This window comes from Neopelma chrysocephalum, unplaced genomic scaffold, assembly GCF_003984885.1.
Source record: "Neopelma chrysocephalum unplaced genomic scaffold, ASM398488v2 Primary Assembly neopelma1_96431, whole genome shotgun sequence".
Classification (NCBI taxonomy): domain Eukaryota; kingdom Metazoa; phylum Chordata; class Aves; order Passeriformes; family Pipridae; genus Neopelma; species Neopelma chrysocephalum.
This window is the reverse complement of record NW_020925079.1, coordinates 343,294-370,782: the sequence shown is the minus strand read 5'-3', so window position 1 is coordinate 370,782 and position 27,489 is coordinate 343,294. Positions and strand designations below refer to the sequence as shown.

The 27,489-nt window shown below is 40.9% G+C and overlaps 1 protein-coding gene across 1 annotated transcript in view; it reads left to right on the top strand.

The window, feature by feature from the left end:
* Positions 1-5,263: 5,263 nt before the first annotated feature.
* LOC113981308 (pro-neuregulin-1, membrane-bound isoform-like) overlaps positions 5,264-27,489 on the top strand; it is a 307,634-nt gene continuing 285,408 nt past the window's right edge. The window contains exon 1 of the mRNA XM_027708631.1: positions 5,264-5,312. Coding sequence (XP_027564432.1) covers positions 5,290-5,312 — 23 coding nt within the window. The 5' untranslated portion in view covers positions 5,264-5,289. The remainder of the gene's footprint in view (positions 5,313-27,489) is intronic.

Here is a 27,489-nt window from a genome sequence, read left to right as displayed (position 1 = left end):
TCGGAGGATGTGGTGAGTGACGGAGGCGCCGCGGTGTGTGGTGTGTGTGTGTGTCCGTGTGTCCGTGTGTCGGTGTGTCCGTGTGTCCGTGTGTGTGTGCGCGCTCCCGGCGGGCAGCCCGCTCGCAGGGCCGCTTTCCCCGGCGCCGAGGCGGCGGGTCCCGGCCGGACGCCCCGGGAGCTCCCGGTGCGCTCGGGGCGCTGTCCGCGGTGCTGAGCGCGGTGCTGAGCTCGGTGCTGAGCGCGGTGCAGGGCGCGGCCGGTCCGCGGAGAGACGCGCCAGGGAAGGAGGGTTTCCTTCCCTGGCTTCCATCCTTGGGGTGTGCTGCCGATGGTGTCTCGGCGGAGAAGGGGTGGTCGCTAGGCTTGGTGTGAAAATATCCGGCCGAGCCTTGCTCGGTCCTCCCGCAGGGTTTCTGTGATCCGGTCATCGCAGAAAGCAGCCGGCAGATGAGACCGCGAGTAGTCGGGTGACACGAGCACAGCTCGGGGTAGCCATCCAGAACCGGTGGGGTTTTCAGTTTGCATTTCTAGACAGTATCTGCTCAACATCTGCTTGCAGCAGACGAGATAAAGTAGCTCCGTGACACTCTGCAGTTTTGCAAATGAAAACATAGACCCAGTTTTGCTGTGCATTAGCCTAAATGAATTTGAAGTTAGGTGAAGCTTGGCTGCATTATTCTAATATTTTTTGGTCTAGAGTCACATCTAGACTAAGACTGATTGCTTTGAAACAATATGTCCTTACTCCGGTGGGTAAATACATTTCTTTTAGTGGAAACTTCTCTGAATGTAAAAGAAGCAGTAACTATGCACTTCAGGTCTGTCCTTGCAGCCCATGTTCAGCTTCTCTTTCCTGCAGCAGCCAAACAATCTTCTCCTCTGTTATCGTGCCGTATTTTTTGTAACAATTGTTCTTCATTTGCATAGAAAATGAACTGCAATGTTGCATTTTTGGTACTGTGTTCTTTTTTGAATCTTTAAAAAACATAATTTCTCAGAGCTGCTCTGTCTGTATGTGTGTGTGTAGGTGTTAGGAAGCCATGCTTTGAATTCAGTTATCCACAGGTCTTAGTGGGAACTGAACTCTGCAAGCATTTTGCTGTAAATCTATGGCACTTGGAAGAATGTTTTTTTCTGAAGTTCAAGGGAGTTTGCCTGTTTACAAGGTAGTCAGTACTGTTTATCACAGGTGTTACCAGACAAAGGCTTGAGAGGAGTTAAACTGTGTGATCATAAGGCTATTGTATAATCAGGCAGGCTAGCCTTGGGTAAGGACTATTCCTCAGCTGCATAGGAGCTGACAAAGTGTATTTCTAAAGGCGAGGTTCTGTCTACAGGCTGAAAGCTGGGACAGGCATTTAAGCCTGTCTAAATGGGAGTCCATGAAAATCTTGAGCCACAGCTAGCAAAACCCAGAGTCCCTTCAGTGCCTACCCAAACTCCTTTGTAGTTCAGTGGGATCTGTATTTCATTTGTTGGTGTGTCCCAGCTTGTAAGTCCTTTCTCACACTTGCTGACTTCGGACTCTGCTTTTTTGATCAATGATACTAGACTGTTTTCTAAATTTGTTTCTGAGATGAGAATAGGTCATTTTGCTTGAGCTTACTTGGAAGAAAATGTTGCTCCTGTGCCCACTGTGGTGTTGATTGCTTCTCTTTAGGGCAATTCAAGAAAGTCATGGTCTACCTCACATTTATAACTTTTCCTTGTGTGTTTCCTCGTGTAAGTGCTTCAGCTGGCTTTAAGCAGACCTCACTGTGGGCATAAATTGCCTCCAGTGTTTTGAAGGCAGAGACATAATTTCTGAAGTCTTAGGTTTGTAGGTGTTCTGTTGACTTGATTAATCATGCAAATAATTCTAGGGGCTTCCATGCTGGACTGCTCATCTGACTAATGACAAGAAATATATGACATCTAAGTAGAAACCCATAGAAGCAGATTAACTGGGAGACAAAACCTCAGCAGAGGCATTCAGCTGGCTTTCCTCACCTTTGTGCAGAAGACAAAGTGGGGCACTCAGCCTAAAGCTACTTGTTGCTCTTGCTGCACCCCTGTGTCATCTCTGCAGGGCTGTCAAATGCTTCCCATGCTGCAGCTGCAGGAGGGGCAGGAGAGCACTGGCCCACAGCTGGCAGACGTGGGTTCTGATATGAGGAATAGCTGTACATTTGTTCAGTCAAGCTTGCTGTGCAGCCCAGATGCTCTTATTGCAAGCACCCGTCACCTCTTGCAATGTGTTTTGCTGCTTTCAAGGGGCAGTTACAAAAGGCAGAACTTAAGTATCCCTGTATTTGAATGAGCCAGCTTTGCTTTTATGGGTGATAGGGATGACTGTTTCCTTACACAGTCGAAGATGTGACCAGTTGGAAAGCCAAGGGGTGTGTGTGGTGTGTGTTGATCATAGGCAGGCATTTAAGCTCTCTTGTCATTTCTCAAGACTGTCACAAAGCTGTCATGAGGCCAGTAAAATCTTATTTGTATTTATGTAGACACAAATTTGTTCTGCAAAAATATGTTTATACTAAGAAAAGTTTGTTTAAATTACTGAAAATCCATTCGATCTAATGAACAAGTAAATTTTATTTTTATGTAATAAGTATGTGAAATGCAGAAGATTTGAAAAGTATTTTTCATACCTACTCATCAAGTCAAACTGCCTGTAGATGGTTAAGTTTGGTTTTAAATGTAAGCAACTTAAAAATGCATTTGAAGACCCAAGTTAAAAATAGTTGGCTTGCTGTTTGCCTGCACCAAGGAGTCTATTTTTGTCTTTATTCAGCAGTGTGCACACAGGCATTTCTGAGGGATGTTTCAGGCCTCCTCTGTAGCAATCCAGCCCCTGGATTTGTGTGCTAAATCATTTTGGTTTGGTTGACAGTCGTATTTCTCCCTGGCTTAGAGATGTTTCTAATCAAATAGATAGGGAAGGCATATATAAGCTTATTCTAACCTCTAAACACGTTTTATGCTCACTCCAGGAATAGTGACATGATTTCACTGTCACTTTCAAAACTGCACTGAAATGCAGGGGAAAGCCCAAACCCAAAACCTTTAAATACTTGACTCTCCTTTGTACTTATGCTTTATAGATTTTCCCAGTACTACTGAAAATAAAATCCATCAGTAGTTCATTTTAAATGGTTTTATCTATCAACATCAGTTTGAGGCTAGCTAAGATTGATTAATGTATCTCTTTAAAATAAAAGATGTTACACTATCTGGAAATGCCTATTTAGGGTTCATGTGCATGCTTTGTTGAATTGAAGCTGTATAGGGTGAAGGAATTTCTCTTTAATCCTCATATATACATATTTAAAGCTGTATAAATTCTATGTTTAGAGCATGATATAAACAGAGACAGATTTTGTGTATTTGTGTGTGTTCAGTATATATATTAATATGAAAACTGTCCACGTAAAGCAGGTATATGCAGTGTGGAAACATGACCGATACCTTTTCAAAATATTGAGTTATTCTGTAGTTTGCAAGAGAGTTCTGTTTTTGTAATCTGAAAGCAATCAACTCCAGTTTGGAATCTCTTAAGTTATTTCTTTGTGTTTCTTGGATAGTACCTCTTGTTGGGATAAGTGCACTGCTGCAGGTCTGGACAATTCATCCTGATGAAACTCCCTGCCTGAGTGATCATTTTGGGATTTCATCTGTGTTGCTGCCTCAACAGCTGCTTGAATTTTGGTGTTTTTCTCCTTTTTTTGTCATTTGTTTGCAGGGATTTAGCTGCCTGTTACTAGCTCTGCCAAGTCAGAGGGTTGTGTTTCTACCTGGCTTCTGCAGGCTGGATTTTTGAGCCTTTCCAGTCTGCCTGTCAATCATTCTTGTTCTAAGGCAGAGACTTATCCTAACGACCAAATTTTTGAGGTGCTAAAGGTTTCCTTAAAAGTGACCACTCACCTTCCCTGCTTGTCTGGGGCCCAATCCTGTGCCCTTGAAGCAGGTAGGATTTTTGATATTGCCTCTGGTACTTGTAGGGTCCATGATGTGACAGGGACCATGCATTGACAGGAGACTGCATCTTTCCCCCACCTGACACGCACACCTTAACTAACTACTCCTTCACTTTGCATGGCAGAAATAGCAAGGTTACATGACCTTCCCTTCTTCATGCACACCCACTTTTCTATCATCAGTTTTGACTGGGATGACTTGTGCGAGGAAGGTGAGCAGAACTTACCTCTGTTTTTCTCACGTGCCAGTCACACTGCCCAGGTACTTCCGTGTGCATTGTCAGCAGCAGCAGCAACAATTATGAGTCTGGGCAGTTTTCTTCCAAAATAATATTGGTGGTTAATTACATCAGAATGTCTGCTTTGCAAGATGCAATTCAAACTGCATCTAAATGTGAAATGGGATGATTTAAGTCTTTGCAGGGGAAAGGAAATCAAGAATCATGGAATAAATAATTATTTTCAGACAACCTGTCAACCATTTCCCTGATTTTTTCATGTAGGCATGTGTGTATCTATAATTTGCCTTAAGATTGCGCTCTTTTGCTTATTAGTAATGTGTTTTGATTGCATTCTGGTAGCAATTGTAATCTTTTATTAGATTGCAAGCATTTCTTTTGTCCACAAATAGGACAAAAGATTGTGTAATGCTCTGGAATATCATAGGTATATTGCTACTCTCATGCCAAGATCATCTTCAGCAACGAGATGCATATCTAAATAGAATGCATTATGGTCATTACCTTAATAAAATGTGAGTCATGCACACCAGCACTTTCATTCTTAAAATACTTCAGTGAACTGGTATATCCGTTTGCCAATGGATACATCACACTGTGGAAGACAAATCTGTTTCCTGTATGGACAAACAGTCTCCAGCATCTTCCCTGAAGCTCTGTGCTCAATTTAGGACTTTACATGCGAGCTCACTAATGAACACTTTAAGCACACTTGCATGATGTATGTCATCACCAAGTTTTAACTAAAACTATACATGTTCAACCACTGTAAAGTCTATTCTGACTTAATAAAGTCCTGGATTTGAAATGAGACTGTTGACTAAATATATCAGTTTGTTCCGGAGGACAGACAGAAAACCTGACTGCTTTATAGCTAACTCTGTATGTGATGGTTCTGTAGGTATTGAGAAAAGGTAGCAATTGACACCCCAAATTGCTCCAAAACCAGCATCCAAGCTAAGGCCTCTCAGTAGCCATTTATGACTCAGAAAAACTTTCACGTTCTGTCTTGAAAAATATATGTAATGCTCTGGGGAAATAAAAGGGAAAGTTGGAACTGTACAATCCATCAGACCCACGTCATGCATGCCCATGCAGGAGATCAGCAGGTGAGTCAGAGGGAATTTGGGAAGTATTGCATTTGGGGGATGCTGTGATACTTTGGTGTTTCAAATTTGTTTTCTCACTTGGAGGGCAGAAGCAGTCACTTCAGGGATGTGTAGGGAGCATTAGAAAATGCCAACTTCTGACAAAGACATAAATTCCTGATGCCATAAAAACATGAAATCTTCAGTGTAATTAGTCCATGTATTTTCTGTAGCATTGTGAAAATATTTTCTTAATACTGATTTTCTAAAACAGAAGTTTAAAACAGAACATTTAAAAAGCCCTAATCTCTGCGTAGCACTGCATCTTCTTTTCATCGTGCTATCAAGTCTTTCACAGCAACAGTTAAAATTAATTCATAATCCACCTGCTTTCTGACAAGAACAGTTGTCATTTTTTAGCTGATATCTCTATGTACACGTTTGTACTGTCTTTGTGTGAAAGAGTATTTGGGGGCTGAGCAGAGGGAGGGAATCAGATTCATAACAGGTGAATAGGAACTCAATTAGGTTTTGGTACAGCTGTCCGAAACATTCGGTCTTTCTCGTGAGCACAGGCTGTGCATGGTGACTGCATTCTTCTTTCTTCTCAGCTTTCATGCTTGTTAATTCGCTGTGCAAGGCTGATGGAGAACAGTTAATTCTACTGTCCTCCTTCTGTAACTGTGGGAAACATATCAACCGCAGACAGCAAATATATGTTGATTCCTTCCATCAGTGAACATCGTCTCCCATCAAGCACATTTTCACGGAATCAGCTGGCAGTTTGAATTGTTCAGTATTGCTTTTTAAAAACAGCATTTATGTTTACGGTGATCTTTTTCTGCGAATCGTTTTGAAGTGCAGAGTTTTATGACCAGCTGCTCTTGAGTGTTCGTGCTTGAGAATCTAGTACTGCACATTCCAGGAACAAACGATTCACACGAAATAAACCTTATGGTTCCAGCAGAGTGTCTTACTGGCATGTGTTGCCTCTTTCATCCTAAAGGTGGGTGACTTCTTCCATTTTGTGTATGAAAGTGAAGCATCTGCAGTTCCTGCTGGCCTCTTTGGGCCTCTTTCTACATCACTGCCACCCTTTGCCAGTGTTTTTGAGTTGGGGGAGAGCAAGCTGTGTAGTGGAGGATTGTGATGTTGAACGGGAGTTGTTTTACAATGTGCTGATGAGTTTTATTTCTGCTGTTGATGGTAGAATAATAGTGGTATCACATTATTGGTGGCTTTCAACGAATGTTTTCCTACAGATGGTGGAGATTAACGCTGCAGTGCCTGTTGTTTGAGCTGCAGTGCTGATAACAAAAACTTTGCTACAGCTGCTCCAGCCAGCAGCGAGGCAGGGCTCTTGGGGACCTTTGGCACAACCTGGTCTCTGTGCATCACTGGCCAAAAGCACAAGTTTATGAGCACTGTTCATTTGTTTATTTATGACAGCTGGTTTTTGTCAGTGGTCCCCTGCAAGTCACGCATGTTTAAACTTAATCAGAGACAACTCCTGTCCTTTCTTTTCTTTCTTACCTAAATGTTTTGCTGAGCCCTACATGTGGTAGGGGAGGTTTTAACTCATGTTTTCATTAGGCACATTGATTGTGTGGTGTCAGAAGCCTCAAGCACCATGAGCAAGTGGATCCTAAACATTTAGGGCTAAATCAGTTTTCTGATACATTTTTGGAAGTATCCAAAATGCTGATTTACAGTAGAGTGTGTTTCTGTACTGAAGTCAGCAGCAAAATTTGCATTGACTTTCACTGACAAAAGAACAGCCCCTGAAGCTATTGTTGTAGTCCAGCCCAAATTGCATTGGAAAGTGGCTTGGGATATTTCAGTGAATATTCTGATATAATATTTCTCCCTTGACATCTGGTAAATTGCATAGCTGAAAGTTTCAGTAGGTATGCACACTCACTTTTAAATCAGATGTTTTGTTCCACTTTGTGCACATTTCAATATACATCCTTCTAAAGAGTAGTAATGCTTTAATAGAATAATCAAGATAAGATGGAATATCAATGAAATGCAGATTTTTTTACTAGAGATGTGATATCTTCCCTTTAACAGTGAGCTGAAATTTCAGTGAAAATGAGTACATGGTGAAATTACTGTAGCTGATGACTGAGCCTTTTTGGGATTCATTTTATTATATAGTTTGAATTAAAAACAAAATAAAACACAATAAAGTTTATTTAGGGGGTATTTTCCAGATATAGAGAAGATTTTTGACAAGGTTGAAGGTGTAAACTCTGGAGTGATGAATATTTTTTTTTCAAAACTACCATTAGATAAGAAAAGTAATACCCTTCCAAGAGATGATTGGATCTTTTGCTGAAGATTAAGGCACTGGTATCAAGCTGTTAAATACAGATTTCAAAAGATGCTGGGGGTGAATTTAAGTAGGCATAAATCTTAGCAAAAGTACCAACATGTGAGAACAAAGATGCATCCCAAAAGCACAACATAAAAGAAAATAGTATCTTTTCCAATTATCTTTTTCAAACATTTTTGCTGGGAACCTGAAAACTGCTGAGTGGGTATGGACATTTGAGTCTTTTTAGTTTGCCCAGTTTCTTGTTAAGAAGTTGTAGGAGAAATAGGATGAATGATTCATAGGTGTCCTGAAAATCTACTTGGTTTTTGCTAAAAGAACAAAAATCAGGAGTGCTCCACAGGTCTGTCTGGAGACCTTAAAGTTATTATGAGCATCTTGACTTTCAGATAATTTATTGCTGTAACACATTGTATGATTCACATAGATTTCTGGTGAGTAGATGGTACTAGACTTGTGGCATTTTCTTTTCTTCAGCAAAACCTGCTGTGTCATGGAGAACCTTGTAGGACACAGAACCACATTCTCCCCACCCTTCAGTGATTGTGGATGTACCTTCAATAACACAAGAAATAACACAAAACTAAAAGGGATATCCCAACACTTCTTTCTTCCTGATGCATAGAAAAAGCATGCAGTGCCTTGATAGGTGCTGTTCAGTGACTTGAGTTCAGCTGGAGTGAGTTCTTGTCCAATTGTGCTAAATAAGGGTTTTGTCTCTGGCTTGGAGCCACATTTTCAATCCTTTAATTTACTTGGGATTTTCTTTTGGCAGGACGGGATGTTCTGCTCTGTTGGTGAATATGTCTTACTTTATTGACAAGTTATGAAGGTCAGGAGAAACATTCAGTTAGGTTTGTATTCAGAGGCATCATCAGAAGATGCATGGCAAGGGAGCCAAGGGAATCAAGGGAATAGAAGTAGTCCATTTACAAATACAAATCAAATTTAAACCTTCTTCAGTTTTTTAACTGCAACTGGCCATGCTTTTAATTTTCAATTCTGACCTCTTTCATATATAATTCCTGTTCTAGAAGGCTAATTTTCTACTTGCCTCTGAAAATGTTGTCCAGATGTGGAATGATGAATAATCTCTTTGCAGGTGCAGTCAGAATCAATACTTTTGCTCCTGCTGATGATTTGCTGTAGCGATTTTGAACACTAATGCTTCTGATTAGATTCACTGACTTTGAGATTTAAATATATATGGAAAGTTATACTTGTGGCCTAATACTATCTTAACTTCACATTCTTTCCTAACTCTGGGTTCCGGGAGACCTCTCAGATGAAAAAATCTGATGTCATCTTTTAATCTTACTGTTACTGGGAGTTCAGAAGAAGCTTATTTCATGCCTCAGAGTTACCAGTGTTTCTTAAACTGACATTATAAGATAGTTATTTAGTAGACATTTATAAAAGAAAAAAGATACTGATGAAAAGACAATAATTTTCTTTACAACTTCCTCTGTTGTTCAGAGGCATTCACTATTTCTGCATCTCTCAAGAAATGCGGTATTTGCATTAATAACACAGAATAACTGTTGACTGATGTACTGTGGTATTGATTTAATAAATTAACGTATCTAAGTTTTAGGCATTACTTCGGACATTAAGAAGGCTCTCCTGACTATGCTCCAGTTGTGACTACCTTTCGTGACTCTTAATTTAAGTTTTCTCTGTTTACAATTTCTCTCAACAAATTAATCTGCCGTAGTGACTTAGTGGCAGATGAACTTTAGGATGATGATGTATCTTCACTACCTTTCAGTTTTGTTTTTCTCACATGGCTTTAACTGAAAGGACTGTGTTCCCATATTTTAAGGCACATTTCTTTTCAGTTTCATTGAGTTTTTTTTTACTAGCAAAACACTGAAGCTTAAAACAACTTTTTATTTCTAATATTTATTGCAAAGTGGCAATTTATTTTTCAGAATGCTATATAATGTTTAGTAACCTGGCTGGCTAGCAGATAATGACAACAATTCACGTAACATACAGAGAACTATGATTGAACAGATTGCATAGAAAATACTTTAGCTTCCCTGTGTTATTTTGCACAGGCAAAACATAGGCAGATATTACAAGTTTTATTAAATACAATATATTTACTGAAACATCAACATACAGGTATAGAATTAGGGGAAACAGATGTAGAGTTTTATTTATGCAGAAAAATATTTATTGGTGACTAGAATTGCTACTATGCAGGCAGATGTTTGGTTACCTCTATTTCCCTTTATATATAGGACAGTTTATCTGTAGCTCAAGGTCAGTATTGCAAATTTTGTGCTTGCTTGTTTCTTTAAAGTTGCAATTTTCAAGTTGATTTTAGATCTATTTTCCTGATATATTTTCTAGTTTCCTTTCTCCTATTTTCTGCCAAGATGTTGTTCTCTTATAAATCTATAGTTCTGGTATTTTTCTCAAGAAGAATAAAATATCTTCATTATTTTTCTTTGAGGATAGTGCCTGCTTTACTGTAATATTTTGCATTTCTTTCCTCTAGTGTAGGTCAGATAGACCTTTTGTTTTAGTAAGCTGAAGTCTTCATTGTCCCTGGAAGTGGACAGTCTGTTTGTCTTCATCCACCCCAGCAAAGACTCCAGTTTTTTTGAAGTCACTTTAGTGACAGAGATGCGTGTATTTACTTGTCCTTGGAATTTTATTCACTTTTCAGAGTAAGATCACGTTGGTGGGCAAATTTGGGGTGGGGAACATTTACACAATACTATCTGTCATTGTTGTAATGAAATTTGAATCATGGACCTTTGCATCATCTGTGTCATCTTAAGCCACAGTTGCACCTACCGGGTACATTATTCCAAGTACTTCTTAAAAGTCTTTCACAGTTCAGTTTCAAATTCAGGGAAAAAAGACCAGACTGCATCCAGGCAATTTGCACACAGAGATCCTGCTACAGATGACGAGCATCTGGTTTGGTTTGAAGTGAACTGTGTTAGTTTTACTTTTGCACCCATGCAATCATTACTACCTGCATGCAGCAAAACAGAAGGTTTGAAATCAAACTGTTTTAGACATCAACATGGAGTAGGATGCTGGGCTTTGTAGATTCTGGCAGTAGCTGTTTATTGGTTTTTGTGTTCTGAAATAGTCATCTGGAAGAACGTTGCAGAATGTTAAGGACAGGAAGAGATTATTGGTACAGCATGGCCTTGAAATCTTGTTGAGTTGGATGCAACTAAGCAATGTGTGTTTTTATATAGTCAGATTCAAGTCATAGCTTTTGAGTCAAGAACTATAGCTTATGACAGGAAAGCAGGATTTGGAGTAATGTGAAAACAGCATCTGTGGAAAGAAATCACAGGTCATGAATGCCAACAAAATATTAGGCCCTTCTCCGGTGTACAGAAGAGATCTGGATAGACTAGAGAGCTGGGCAATCACCAACCACATGAAATTTAATGAGAGCAAGTACTGGATTCTCTATCTGAAATGAAGTAATCTTGGTGGTACATACAAACTACAGTGTGAGAGGTTGCAGAGCAGCCCCGTGGAAAGATCTCTTTGTGTTGATGGCAAGTTGAGTCAGCAGCGCCCTGGCAGCCAGGAGGGCCAACCCTGTCCTGGGGGCATCAGGCAAAGCATCACCAGTCAGTTGAGGGAGGGGATTGTCCCGCTCTGCTCTGACCTGGGGCGGCCTCACCTTGAATATTGTGTGCAGTTTGGGGCACTGCAATATAAGAAGGACATCAGACCATTAGAGTGTGTCCAGAGGAGAGCGATCAAGATGGCTAAAGGTTTCAAGGGCAAAATATATGAGGAGCAGCTCAAGTCACTTTGTTTGTTCAGCTGGGAGAAGAGAAGGCTGAGGGCAGACCCCATTGCAATCTGCAACTTCCTCAAGGGGAGCATTAAAGAGGGAGGTGCTGGTCTCCTCTGTCTAGTAACTAGTGATAGGACATGAGGAAAAGGAATGACACAAAGGACTGTCAGGCAAGTTCAGATGGAACATTAGAAAAAGTTTCTTCACTGAGAGGGTGGTTGATCACTGGAACAGGCTCCCCAGGGAAGTGATCACAGCACCAGAGTTCAAGGAGTGTCTGGATGATGCCCTTAGTTGTATGATTTAGTTTCAGGTATCCCACAAGAAGTAGGGAGCTAAACTAAAGGATCCTAATGGGCCCTTTAAACTTGAGATACTCTATAATTCATCCAGCTATGGTCTCAAGAAAAGAGATAGACTCTCTAAAGTGTTCAGAGCACTTATTTGCTGAGATGTGACATCTGATAGCATTTCCAATTTGTCAAGATGTTTATTTTTTGTTCACATCTTTTGCCATGACATTTGAGTCACATAAAGGCTCTCCATAGTCCCTTTATGGTCTCTATAAAGACCAGATTGTCTTCTTTTGCCTTGTCCACAAATGAAAAGGCTAGTGATATTTGTTTCCTGCTGTTGTTCTGTTGTTGCTGTCGTCCTTTTCTTTCATTCATTCATAAATGCAAAGAATTATGGAGGGCTTAGGGGGATGATGTTGGTGTGGATACTTGAGTAGAAATAAGAAAAGAGAAGTTGTTACTATGCTTTGAAGCTACAGATTCTGCAAGAACATTCCACCAAGTGCAAGCTGGCCCTTGAAATTCATTTGGTCTTTTCTCTTGAACTTTCAAGGAGAATGGTACTTTGGCTTCAGTCATGAGGAAAAAGTAATTAAAGAGTCGGATTATTTTTTTTTCTAAGTGAGTATCTGGAAACTCAAGCGCCTAAACACCCTGGAGAACTTAAGCAAATAAGTTATGACAAAAACTGCCCATCAAATATTTGAAATAGAATGTTAGTGTTCAAGACATGAATTGTCTGGGAAAAGAAGAAAACCCACTGAGCAGCAATGTGTCCCCAGCTAGCGGGGGTCTCAACATCTGCCATTGCGTTTCTCTGCACTACAGATTCCCCCTGTTCTCCTGGACAAGTCAGCTACTATGATTTAGAAGAGGAAAAATAATAGTGTTGCTTTCATTCGTATTTCTGAAGTGCTTGGCTATAATGGTAAGGAACAGATATTGACATAAATCTTTGTGGCAGGAACAAAATTCTGATCTAGCCTCTGGCTGCAGTACTTGCTCTCAGCTTCAAGGGTGACTTCTAACTTCATGTTGAACAAAATGCCATGGTGCTGCCAGGATAGCTGAAGTCACAGGAAGGAACATCCATCTGTAATTGCAAGAATCAGAGGGTCTAGGAATTAAATGTGTTTTTGTGGTACCGAAATGACTTCTTGATTGACAGCAGTGTTGACTAGTTGTTCCCAGGTTCTCCTCTCTCTCCTCCCTAGAGTAGGTCTCTTGCTCTGCTACACCTCAGCCATTTCCTCTGCTGTTCTGTTGTGCTGGGGAGCACCTGAGGGATGGCATTGCTTGTATCTGAGGAGAAGAAACTGAACTACTAACACTAACAGTTCTCATTCAGTGACTTGGGTTTTTAGTGAAACTTGCTGCGGTATCCAAGGACGAGCACCTTTGGCAGGATCAGACGGGTGCTAGCTCCATATGGCTGATCCTTAGAGCAGAGAAAAGGGCCTAATTATTTTTGGCATGGGCTTTTAAATCAAAATGGCTTGTGTTCCCACTGAAAATACAAGTGTGAGGGTCTTTGGTAAAAAGAAAAAACAAGGAATGCTCCTGATATTTAGATGAGAAAACCTGGCATGTTCGAATCCTGCAATTAAAGGAACAAAAGCTATCCAGTATCATATTTTTGGGAAGAAGTCTCATGCTTTAATTGTCCTGATGATTAGTCCTACTCAGGGGAATGAATCAAAAGCATCCTACTGAATGGAAGAATAATGAAGGAAACAGAGAGATGGAAAACAGACTTGCTGAAATTTCCATTCCTTTGCATTGGTTTGTTAATGATCAGCACACTGTTGCAGTCTTGAAATAAAGCCTTCAGCATCAATACAGAGAAGTCTTTTGAGTTTTTCGTTTCCTGCCGATGTTACTTTTCTCCTGATATTATTTCAGCTCTCTAAATCTGAATTCTGTAACCTTGTCTGTCCAAGAAACATGTTGTGCCATATAGGCCTTAGGAGCACTGATAGCAGAAGGATGGTTTGTAAATGACAGAGCTGCTAGACCAGGCCTGCCTCAGCCACAATGTGTCTTTTGACCACCAATAACTCTAACACAGATACGCCCACACTGTCAGACTCTCACTTCCCTCGTCTTTAAACATCATCAGCATCTTCCATGGCAACTCAATTTTTCTGTTGCAAATGCCTATGGATGACTAACACATTGTTAGTTTATGTAATTTCCCTGCTGTAACTGTCTTAATATGGTCTATTAATATGACCTAGTGTTCCATCTTGCTTAATTCTTTACATTTCCTCTAATTTGAAATTGGGTTACAATGCAGCAGAATACCATGAACAGCAGTAACTGAATCTTATCCTCAGCATTTGCTACATCCCTGCAGGCATTTTTGTTAACCTTTTTTTGTTCAGTTTGTAGCACTGTAAATTCAGGTTATAATTCATGGCTTGGTGTTGAAGGTACAGCTCAGAGATACTCAGTTAATGAAAGACACACTTCTGGCAAGCAAATCTCCCTCTGTTGTCCGGAAAAGCCTTTGAAGGACACAATATGTAGGAAGCAAAATTTTTTTTAACCAGTTACATGTTGTAAGACTGTCCTAAAAATGAGAAATGCCTCCATATAGAAGACAAATGATTACAGTTATAGTCAACAGCACTTCCAATAGCATGATACTTTTGATTGTTATAGGACCAAAGAAGTTTTATTGAGAACTCAGGAGTAATAAAATGCTCTTTCAAGCAGTAAAGCAAACTGTGAAAAACACTGATCTGCAGAGTATGGAATAGTTTTCTATCACATCAGAGTTTGACTACTGTAAAATACTTGACTAGCCTTTGGACAACTGTGTTGTATAGTTTAGATGCTACACAGGGGAAGAATTTCACAGATACCTGAGCAAATAGCTCTGCTTCACAGCGTGCTGGGACTGGGACACGATTTTTGCTAATCCTTGCAGAAAAGTAGATGAATGCATAATGATGGTAAAATTGTAAATCATTGCATCAAAATCTGAGCATCTGCCCAAGCCCTGAGCACACATGAGAAGCAGGGAGATATCAGGAGAGCCCAATTTAGCTCTTTTTTTCAGGACACGCTACATGAGCAGATCAGGGCTTTTGTCATCTTGCTTGCAGACATGTCTCCTGCTGTCCCTGACACATGTGACGATGACCAGTAAGCCCACCACAATGGCACAGTTTGTGTTGTGTTTCATGTTAAAGACATAGCTCTCAGGAAAAAAAAATGCAATTTTCTGACTCAGTATGAAAATATATATTTCTTACTGTCTTCTGCTTTTGAACTTCCCTATACTGTGTTTTAAAGATGTTCTAACTAAAAGAAAAGCTGAGCTTCTAATGTAATACCATAAACACAAGACTTGATGCATTAAAGCAAACAGACTAAAATTTGTAGCACTTTCAGTAAGGCAGAGAGATGTCAAAACTGATTCTTTGTTTAAGAGACTTTATAAAGAGAAGCAGAAGGGAAAGGCGAGATTTCTGCTAAGACTGGGGCATTATTTCTGCTGAAAAAAGCTGCTGCCAGTGTACAGTGAAAAGGAATGAACACCTGCAAAACACAATCCTATCTCACTCTATATACTCTAGGCAACCACCTTAGGACTAAAGGATTTGAAGAAAACATTAAGCATGGTGACTTAAAGTACTTTGTTAAATTGACTAAAGCTTTCCTCACATAAACAATGCTGTGGAAGCAGAGCCCAGGCATGGGGTCTATATATCCATCCATCCCTAAGCAGTGAAATTACATGTTCTAGCTTTCAAGACATTGTTTAACTTTTTGATATTTTGTGTTTACAGCAGGCAGTAAAATTGGGGTTCTTATTAAGGTGATTCAGCAACATAATGCCTCGTCTTTCTTATGGTCTGTGGTTATAAGTAAAGCTTTATTACTTAGAATAATAATGACAATAATTAGTACAGAAACTATGTCTACCTTAATTATTTTTATACTAATTGGATGATATCAACTATAATCTGGAAGACTAGGATGTGAGAGTAATCTTTGAAAAGAGAAGGCTGAAGAGCATGGTTACATTTAATTGTTTTTAACCTTACCACACATATTATCACCATGTGTTTTTGGAATGTCCTCTAAAGGGTCTGTTGGAATGATTCCTGTTTTCTGCTTTAAAAAAAACCAAGCCAAACTCCATTATGTTTACTTACCCTAAGATACTTCAAAACTTTGCTCCACTTGTTTCAATGTGGATGTGTTGCTCTGCCAGTTAAAATGTATGGTCTGTCATAGCTTATTTCACAAGGCAGTGGTTTCTTTGCTGTGGTCCAACTAAACACTTAAGTACCTGCTCCGTGTTGGCAACTTGGATGCACAAATATAAGCACACATTTAAATGCTCTTTCGAATCATATCACGGTGCTCTGCAGGATCAGACTCTAATACACAAGAACGTTTTGCAGATAGCATTAGCATCACACAGAGGGTACATATGCACAGGCAGCTGTGTGAAGATGTCAACTTTGGCTTTGAAAAGGCATGTGTAAAAGTTGACATGTTTGCCTGCAATATCTGAACAGCAGTTGTTTACTAGACAGCTACAATCGCTGTTGAGCTGGAAGGGAAACAATGTCTCTGAAGTTGATGGCAAAGTTTGCTTAACTCAGCATTTCACCTGAAGTGTTTTAACCAGTCTACTCCTGCTCCACTTTTTACCCTCTCGCTACAAGCTCCATCTTCATCGAGGAATTAGTAAGCAGCTTTAGTGGAATGACTTTGAAATTTCTCTTTGTGCAGCAAAAACTGTGGCTATTTTTTGAGCCAAATAAATAATTCATAGGGAGCAGTAAGTCATCAACTGAGTTCATCTCCATCATATTCCTCACACTTGCAGTAATGACTCCAGCTGATAATTGAAAGAAAGTGAGTCCCTCTGAGTTTCAAGTATGGTGTGTTCACTAGGTAATGCTTTGACATTATAGCTGGAGATGTTTTGTGTGAGACATTGCTTTCGCTGCTTTGCCTTCACCTAGTTTCTACTATTTCACATAGTAGACAAATATTCTTTCTCGTTAGCCTGGTTCATAAGCATAGCTTCTGTCCCAAAACAGCGAAATATATTACCATTTCCAGTGTGAAAATCTGGGTCGGATGTGTCACACTTACATTGTAGTGGCCTGCATCCACTACACTACCCTGCATCCACTTCATCCCAGGCCCTGATGAATACCAGCTATTAAAGCCTTGCTGAAAATCACTTTTGATCAATCTGCAAAGTTAGATATATATCTATGTGGATTTATTTGTACTCTGTGTCTGTTTCCATGAAATATTCACAAGATTTTCAAATTCACTGTCTGTAAGTATTAGCAACAATAAAACAAATCACTTCAGCACTCAGGGGAAGCTGTCCCAAAAGGGAAGCAAGCATTTTTTGAGATAACATCATTTCAGTTGGGTGAAAGAGTCAAGACAAAAAGGGCTCTGACCAAACTAGAATACCAGATAAATTCACAGGTTCCTCACCTGCTAGGGCTGTTTTTTCTGCACCTCCTGTAGTCTCAGCATCTTTCTGCTGCAGAACGCTTCAGTATACAAGTCATTTTAAAGACATAAAAAAAGAGTGGAGGTAATTGGTGCCTGCAGCTTCCAAAGTGCAAAGTAGAAAAGAACATACCAGCAGACCTCTGCTAGAAAAGACAGTTGTTTCCCGTATTTGGTAGGAGCATAAAGGGAAAGGAGCCTTGCTTTACTCCAGATAGGTGACTGCTGACTTGAAATATATTTTTCCTCCCAGGCCTCTTTGAATACTGATATGAGTGCTACACATCTACCCGCTGTTCCTGCCATAAGGTCAAGGTTGGATCAATACCTTTTCGACAGTTGATGAAGTGTCGCTATCCAAGTGTTTTCCTGGAAGCACCAAAGTCCTGACTGATTGCTATCCTAACCTGTTTCCCATCTTTAAATGCAGCCTGCTTCCTCTCAGTGTTCTAAATAACTGAGTGGAGATGACACTGATGGACTGGACTTGGTACTGAGCAGCAAGGCTGTTGAAGTGAGGTCTCAAGCAGAGAAAACAAAGGCCATTGTTGCTATTTGGTGGTTTCTGCTAGAAAAAAGCAGGGGAACGGTGTAATACATACAAAAGATATTTCAAATAAGTGCACAACTTTCCTCTGGAGCTTCAGCTAAGAAGAGAGGTGATTGAATTAATAGCTTAGTGGGGATGCCTGGGAAGAGTTTGGTTTCCCTCATTGTCAAGAGGGGCAAGAAGTGGCTCAAGTTATTATTGTCAACACAAATCAAACTGTACCTGAAATAGCACCTAGACAGTGAGTCACAGATGACTGTGCCAGGACAAGACTTTGGTTTGACTCTTTCTAGCACATTCCTAGCAGTCCCTCTCTGTGCTTCGTGAGCTTTGAAGAAGAGGAGATGAACAGACTCCTACCTGTGGTCCCACCTGGACACCAGGAATTGGGATTGGTAGAGCTGTGCCTCTGAGGACCGGGGAAGGTTCTTCATGGTAGCTCCAACAACTAGCTTCAGGCACAGGGTTATATTTGGTCTGCTGCAGGATGTGAAACAGACAGACCCAGCTACCCACGAACAGTTACTTCTCTTGGTCTTGGTTACACACACTGAACCTTCTCCAAGGACAGTGGAACTCTATGAGGTTGTGGGAAGCAACTTTTTAAAATATTTTATTTAATCTTTGCTTAAACCAGGGTCAAGTTCTTTAGAAAGAGGGAAAAAGCGAAGTGTCATATAATAAGATGAGTGATAGGAAATGACCACATGTATAGGAAGCTCCTGCTGTTGCACAGCCTAGGCATTGCTGCTTTAGCATTCACTGGCAAGAACACTTATTCCCTGCAGTCATCCCTCACTTGTTCTTTTCTTGACAGCAGATGGGAAGCAGGATAAGAAGACACCCTGAAAAAGAGTAATTACATCCTTATCTTTGCTTAATCTTGATTTTTCTGCACCTTCTTTCATAGTAGTTGATTGGTTGTGCTGTGTCAAGCAGACGCTCTAAAGAAATCTATTTATGGGGATGCTCTGTTTGCAGCTGGAAGTGGCTTACAATGGCAAATAAAAGGACTTTTCTCCACTGAGATGCGCAGAGAGGCCCAAGGTCATGCTAACCAAACAGAAGCTATTCTCAGTTAGTGAACTGGATCACTGTGCTAGCACAGCCAGACTCACAGAATCACAGAATGGCTGGGGTTGGAAGGCACCTCTGAAGGACATATTGTCTGATCCCCGTGCTCACGGAAGACCACCTAGAGCCGATTGCCCAGGACCACGTCCAGACAGCTTGTGAGTATCTCCAAGGATAGGGACTGTGAGACCTCCCTGGCAACTTGTGCCAGTGCTCCGTCAACCTCACAGTAAAAACGTGTTTCCCCATGTTCAGGAGGAACCTCCTGTGTCTCAGTTTGTGTTTGAATTTCCAAATTAAGGCTCTGTTGCTCGGGCTAATCCTGCTGGCCACAGCTTACCTATAACTAAGCATAAGCGCAAGTGTTTTGGTGTACTTGCATGAGCAAAAGAATTTTATATCTTTATTTTGGTGAAAGAGAAGTTGAAAGAATTATCTGCAATGGTAGAGGGAGGCAGGGAGAGGGGATACCAGATAGACCAGATGCCAGTGGCTTCTCTGTGTGGTCCAGTCCAAAACACCCCCAGGCTGACAGAGATTCTTTTGGTTGCTCTCAAATACAGAGTAGTGAGTGCTCCTGTTGGTGTGAATCTCCCATCTTACAGCGTGTTTTTCTTTGTCACCTTCCCAGGAATGCATGCTTAGTTTGCATGCAGTTTGGATATCCCATGGCAATCTCGGAGTAACATGAAGGATATGTGCCATACTCTAGAAGCTACTCTAGAAGTAGAGGTTTTATGATCTCAGTACGCAAACCTCCTTCCCATCTTAGGCAAAATCTAGGGAAGCTTTGCGTGACAGAGGTGCATGCAACTTATCTGCAGAAATGCCAGCCAGTCTCCCTCTTGGCAGAACTGATACTGCCTGATGCAGGACAATAGCAAAAAGAAGTCCTTCACAAGGCAACTTTACAAAACCCTGAAGTACAGCATCAACTTTGAACAAGCAAATCCTGTGGCGTATTCTGCACTGTTTTCCAGGATGCAGGGTTAGAATGTCAACGGGATATGCAACGGACAAGGCCATGTGTGTGCATCCTTCACAGACTGACACGGGCCTGCGGTTCATAGAGGTCACCAAAAGCAATTTCCTCATGATTTCTAATTTAAAAATGCAGTCTCTGAATTGGTGAGTAATGAGAACAAAATGACCCATTACTATGTGTCCATTCTCTCTCTGCTTCCCACCTGGCCCCTTTTATCGCAGAAAATGGTGAAATTCCTCATGCATGGCAGGGCCAGATGTGCTTGACCTGAGCTGCAGGAGTATTTGAAACTGAACTGATTTTTCTGCTAGAATGAAACCTAAATTAATATCAGGTTTATATGAGGACTTAAAACACCACTGAACTTGACATTTTGATGAAATAAAATTTGTTTTTTTTCAAATACTAATAGGAGAAGCACCAATTACTTTTTCAAATAGTGAGCCCAGGTCCATAATTTGCCTCTAGCTTTTAAGCATTTTAGAAAATGAAGAGGCTCAGATCTCCATTTTGACTGAAGGCTAGCTCTGACTGCAGTAGTTGCCTTCAGAAGGCACCAGAAGCAAAATTAATAGTGATAATTAATAGTGATATGTTTCCTGGAGAATAATAATGAGGTCACTTTTTTCAGATCTATCTGGAAAAATAGCATACAATGTAATAGCATAAATAAATAGCCTAAATTCCTCATTTTTGAATCAACCAGAGACTTGTTGTTTCATGGAAAAAAACAAAACACAACCTCACTTTGCTGAGGAACATCCTCTTAAAACATATTAGAATAAGTTCAAAGTTCAGCTAGGCTGGCTGTTTGTTAAAGAATGGACTGCATGACAAGATATTTTTTACTCTATCGTGGGAGTGTAAAGATGCCTGCAAGAGCATCTTTTTGTTATTGCTACAAACGCAAAATCTCTTCTTTATCTGTGAGCCAGAACTCTGGGAAGGGATGCCTTCTATGTGTCGATAAAAACATCTACTTTTCTCCATTATTCTGCTGCTGAGGAACACAGGGAAAATCAAGAGGTGTGCATGTTACAATGACAAAGTGGCCATGCAAACTCCTCTTTTCAGTATTGGTGGTGGCAGCAGCAGCAGGTATTGCCTTTCTGGAGAAGATTTGTTATAGCAGCAGCTTATTACACCAAAAAACTTGTTGTCATAAATTGGTTTGCTTAGCTGGGCAAAGGAAGAAATTGGTTAAAATGAAAGGGAGTGAGGGAGATAACGCTCCTCATTTATTTGTGCCACATATTTCGTGTAAAGACACAGACAGTGAGGCTGGCTGACATTTATTCCACTGGCAGCAAGTGCTTAGATGAGTGGGGCAGTTAGCACCCTGCAAGGACAAGCCCTGCTTTTATGCATCATACCTGGGCGCTGACCAAAGCCCTCTGAGCACATACTGCTTCCTCACAAATCGTGCTATTTCCCAGTCATACCATTTGGCAGCCTTGCTGGGCTGTTCTGTGTGCGCGGAAGGTTAATAGGGGAAGACGCAGCTCTACCTCTCAGAGAGTAGCAGGAGCTAAGCTTGTGTGTAGCCTCCAAACTGTCCTCCCCATCACCTGGGAGGGACTGTGATGCTCCGGGCATCACTGTCTTGCACCTGTGCCTGACCCACTGGCAACTCCTTGCAGAAATGTTATGGAGGTGCTTTGCTGTTGTGAGGAAGGCACCGACATAGAAGTGGTAACCGATGCTCCATGCTCAGAGGCTGTTTCCTTTGTAAACGGGCTTGATCACTCACTGAAGAAAAAAAATACTTTTGAAGAACGTGATAATGCCAGGCCCTTTCTTGTGGGCTGTGCAAGATAACAATAACTTTTGGCATTTCCATAGCTCCCAGTTGGAACTCTGTGATGCTACCGTGAAGTAAGAAAAGGCATAATTTTTTTTTTAGTTCCCTTCGCACTTAATCCTCTAAAATTGAGCTCTTTTCTGTAATTTCTCTCTTACTGTGATGGCCTCCTGAAACAGATTTAGAAAAGAATGCAGGGGTTTTGTGTGCTTGCTTGTCCTAATAATGCAAGTTCATATTGGAACCAGTGGTGTTTAACATCTTTTTGATGACATGGGCAGGGGGATCGAGTGTACCCCCAGCAAGTTTGCTAATGACAAAGTCCCTTCCAACACAAACCATTCTATGAATTTATGATTTTGGTGCCTCAGTTATGTTTGTTTTCTGTTACATGGTGATGAAACAGTTCCTGGGCAAAGTCTAGAAATTCAAAAGTAGGTGACACAGAACATCCCACTGATGGCACTATTTTTATTCACAGTTTTCATCTATGTTCACCATACTGCCTCTGCATCTCCTAAACAAGATTTCATTCTCATTGGATTAGGTCTTTAAAGATAAACAGTATCTGCCAGTACAGAATTTGTGGTCTAAGTAATGAAGAAAAACTGTTGGAAATGAGGGAACATTCATTTAACTATCCATAAAGACAAGACTTGGAACAGAAAATACTATCATGTCCTCTGAATTTTATGCAACGTCCTTAATTTCTACCTTTATGCATTTTTAAAGAGCTATATATTATCATATCCTCCCATGTTTTTATGCTCATGAAGTCACTTACATAAATTCTGCCTGGGAGGTACATATTGCTTCTTACAAAGCAGAGCCTGGTTAGGGATAAAGCTACCAAAAAGCTAGCTGAATTAATTTTTAATCTCCCTTTAAAGAATATTAATGCATTATTTCCTATACTACTTCTCAAAAGTAGCATATCTAGCAAAACTTCTCAAGGAAGAAAGCACAGGGAATACTTACCTTTGAAAGCAACAGCTTATCATAATTTATTGGAGCTGCCAAACCTTTCCACAAGGCTTATGCTTATTGCCCTGACTGGTTTATTGACGTTGGTGTCACTAAGCATTTAGAGGGAGACTAGTTTCTTAGTATTGCAGTACCTGCCTGAACTTTCTGAACCTGAGCCTGTTACACCTTCACTCTGCTGAATATGCATCACAGCCTTTCCAGAAACTGTGAAATATTTGAGTATCTGTTTAAGAATTAATGCAAAGCAGTTCTGTTGTTAATAGAGCACAAAGAATAAAAACTAGTTTTTCCATAATGATATATAGTTTGAAAATTTTCCAGTTTTCTTTTGGTCTGAAGTTTTTGCTGTCTTGAAAATACAGGCACTTCACTAGGACTGAGAGTTGCTCATACATGTGAGTGGGCTGAATTAAAGCTAACAGGCATATTTTATTCTTTTGTTACTCTGCCTCTGAGTGCTTGACTTAACAGGCTTAATGTTCTTTAAATGTAGGAGGATGATGGGTGAACCTCAGTGGCATACTTGCATATGCATGCAAAATGAGCAATCTATGATCCTTAAATCAGTGTCCTGTTCCCTTGATCCAGAGGTGTTGTGTATAATTCAGCTGACATTTTTTCTGCATCACTTATAAACAAGTAATATTCCAGTTCCAGCACTTCTTCTTTTATATTTGTATTGGTGAAACAGCAAAAGGAGGATGCTTGGGCCCAAAACAAGTATTTTTAAAATTAAAATTAGTTGATGCTGTGTTGTAGTGTGGAACAGTTGCAAATCAACTCAAACCTGCATAAGTAATTTATGCTTCAGGTAGAAAATGCTGACCTGAATCCTTCAGCTGGCTCTCCCAAGCAAAAGTGTAGTTGTTATTAGACCAAAACAAGAAAATAATTCCATTGCACTGATGAAAGCCCGTGTGTGTGTGTCTCAGGCTTCCTGGCAGTTGTGCACTTTGAGAAGAATTGAAGGAAATAGTCTAATGCTCCTCATGATTTTTTGCTGGGTAACCTCATTAGTGGCACGAATGGCTTCCTGTTTTCGCAGCTCTGCTTGTTTCTTATAGCGGGCCTGCATACTGCTAAAGCCATGACTTACAGAATTAAACAGCTTCTGGTTCAGAAATAGCCTTGAGAAATCAAGATTAGGGGTAGCCTTCTTACAAATCAGAGCCTGGCTGGTGATAAAGCTGGCAAAAAAGGCCAGTTGCCTCTCAAGCTGGAAAGCAAATGGTGTATTCTGGACATCATGTTGTGTGTCACATTTAATGAGTTAGTGAAGGAAAGGGATGGCCTCTGTACAACTCTGCTGAGGACTTTCTCCATTTGTGACCATTTTTAATCCAAAGGCATCTGAGAAAATCTGGGTGCCCTTAAAGGCATGACAGCAGCTTACCTTAGAAAGTATAACGCATGCTATGAATTGCCTCATTCCTTAAATATATTGCTGAGGCTGGCCTTGAACAGCTCTCTGGAGAAGGTGGTATGGGCATCTGGTTGGTGGTATTTTCTCATCATGCTGTTGAAACTTAAAGGAAAACTCTTTAATGTCTCATAGTTCCAAGATGGACATGAAAGAAAATGTTACTTAATAATATACAGAATACAGATCTACCCCTTTCGAAGTGCCATGCCACTTGTTACCTGTCACAAAAAATCAAGGTGATGCATAAAGTTATCTGCCCTTAGACTAAGAGCAAAAATGGTGAAGATGATCTCACCTACAGGAGAAGGTGCTGAAAAGTATGGTTATTTAATTCTGATAATGAAGCATGACTTTGGTCGTGTTTATGCACTAATATCAAAGTCACTTCTGGGGCCTGCCTGGGCTAAGTGAGATCCTTCTGAGGCAACTAATGTTTTAAACTAGGAAAATTTTGCAAACTGTGCAAACCCTCTGTACCCAACATCATAATATAGAACTCTGAGGAGGAGATAAGGTTAATGGTTGTAAATGTAGATCAAATAAAAGAAAATAAAGCTTCATGATAATCATCATGAAAACGGAAAAATTATTGCTTGGTGATAATCAGGTCAAATACTGTCTCTGGAATAAAAAAAAAGACCTACATGTTTTATAAGTACTAATAATATTTTAAATGTGTGAGCTAAAACAAAGATAATAATCTCCTGCTTCCTGTGATGGCTGAGGGCAGAAAGGCACTTCTCATGCATGGTGATAATGAACAGACCTCTGTGCTGTGGGATTTGTCCTCTCTTTACTGACCTTTATTGGTGATGTTCATAGACAAAGTCTTTCTACTGGTTAATTGTTCCACTTCTGTATTTTAAAAAGATGGCACTTACAGCCCCTATAACTATGTGTGACATGCTTGTCAAGAATGTATTTGTGCAGGGCATGTACTGTAAGCAAGGTCTGTGCCACCTTTACTGTTATGGACCTCTGTTGGAATTGCCCATGAACAGAGAAGAATGGAGATATTGGGACAGATTTTTTTCTGAGAAGTAATTCTGGAAACTATTTTGGCTACAATGCAGATAGCTTCTGTCCCACCCACCTATTGAACTGTGGTCCTGATCCCTTTGAGTGAGCAGAAGGTTGACTGTAAGGTGACCACAACTATAATGGGAATATAGATATGTAGACTACTAACCTCTCTTATGTAGCACTCCTGTTGCAGGCACCCTTCTTATACTACAGCCAGACATGTTCCTTCATCCATAAGTAACACCAACAACGTACCTGCTTCAGTATGGAGGTTGATATTTTCCTTTTGCAAAGTTACACTCATGATCATACCATCGTAGAATGGTTTAGGTAGAAAGAAGCCTCTAAAGGTCATTTAGTCCAACCCCCGCCTCTGCATTGAGCAGGGACATCTTCAGCTAGATCAGGTTGCTCAAAGCCCAGACCAACCTGGCCTTGAATGTTTCCAGGGATGTTTCTACCACCTCTCTCAACAACCTGTTTCAGTGTTTACAGAATCACTGAATCATTTAGGTTAGAAAAGACCCCTAAAACCAGTGAGTTCAACCTTTGGCTGATCACCACTTTGTCAACCTGACCATAGCACGAAGTGCCATGTCCAGTCATTTCTTGAACATCTCCAGGGATGGTGACTTCATCACCTTCCTGAGGAGTGTGTTCCAGTGCTTGACAACCCTTTCCATGCAGAAATTCTTCCTGATGTCCAACCTGAACCTCCCCTGGTCCACCCACCTGCTGAACTGTGGTCCTGATCCCTCTGAGGATGGCACCTCACCCTGTCACTAGTTGCCTGGGAGAAGAGGCCAATCCCCACCTTGCTGCTAGACCTTTCACCAGCTCCATTATCCTTCTCTGGACATATTCCAGCACCTCAGTGTCTTTCAAAGGGCCCAGAACTGGATACAGAACTCAAGGTGTGGCCTCACCAGTACTGACTACAGGGGGACAATCACTTTCCTAGTCCTACTGGCCACACTGTTTTTTATATAGGCCAGGATGCCATTGGCCTTCTCAGCCAGCTGGGCACACTGCTGGATCCTGTTCAGCCAGCTGTTGACCAGCACACTAAGGCCTCTTTCTAGCTACCCTTGTTGTAAAAATATTCTTCCCTATATCTAGTCTGAATCTACCCTTTTTATGGATTAAAGCAATTACCCTTTTGTCCTATTGCTACAGGCCGTACTGAAATGTCTGACCCCATCTTATAATCCCCCTTTACGTACCAGAAGGCTGAAGCCCTCTCTTCTCTGGGCTGATAAACCTCAGCTCTCTTAGCCTTTCTTCATAGGAGATCCCACTGATCAGTTTTGTGGCCCTCTTCTGGACCTGCTCCAATTTGATAATATCTATTTCTGTGCTGACTGGCTGAGAAAAAACAAATTTTTGTGTCACCAGCTGTGGAAGGGGACTCTTTCACTTCCTTTTCTTCTTCCAGCATTTTTTCTCTGTCGAGCGAAGGTGCCCTTTACTGAACTCTGTCCATGGGATGAGAGAAATTTAGAGAATGAGTCTGAATAACACAATTGGACTGTATGCTAGAACTGCTTCTGCATCCTTGATCGTATACTGATCTCATCCCATGACAGAAGATTGCCCTGTGGGTGCAAAAATAGTTTTCAGTCTGACTGACAGAACCAGAACAGCCCTCTCTGGATGTGTGTTAGAGCACATGTAAGGTGCATGCCAATTTCTAGGCAGCTTTGCTGCCGTAGCTTTGAAGCAGAGGAATTTTTTTTCCTGCCTACAAGCATAATCTGAATGATACCAAGGCAAAGACTATTTTTCTCCACGCCCTCATTTATTTAGAAAAGACCCAACTGATTCCAGCTGAAGGTCTGTTAAAATCAACGCAGAGATCTTTGGGCTGTCCTGATCTGCACATGCTGTCATAGGTAGACAAAAGCAGAGAAAGGAAGGCTGTGACCTGCATGTCCTACGTTTGACCCGGCTTGAGCAGTGGGATATTCATTTGAAGCATTGTTAAACACCTTCAGCACAGGCCTGAGCCCATCTTATGGATTGTTAATGGAACACATCTCTTGTTCCTGCTCTTGGTCCCCAGACTGTACCCAATGGTGGGCGTGCTGGTGCAACACTTCCCAGATGCAGGCAGAGGCAGAATTAGGACTCAGTGCCTTCAATTTGGCATGATTTTTTGTCAAGTATGAGGAGCTGAGGGTGAGATAACATAAAGCTACAGATTCAAGAGGGGCAAAATGCCAGCTGCTTGGCCAGGGGAAGGGCAAAGGCTGAGGCTGTGCTTGGAAAACGGGAGAGCCTCCCGGAGCAAGTCTGAGCAGAGGCAAAACACAGACGAGTGTCTAAGGTGAGGCAGGAGGACAGCCATGAAAGCTAGGTCAGGAATTTCTTTAGCCTTTCAAATGTACTTAACTTCCTTCCAGGCTTTTGCCTATTTTTTGACTTTCAGAGTCGGTTTT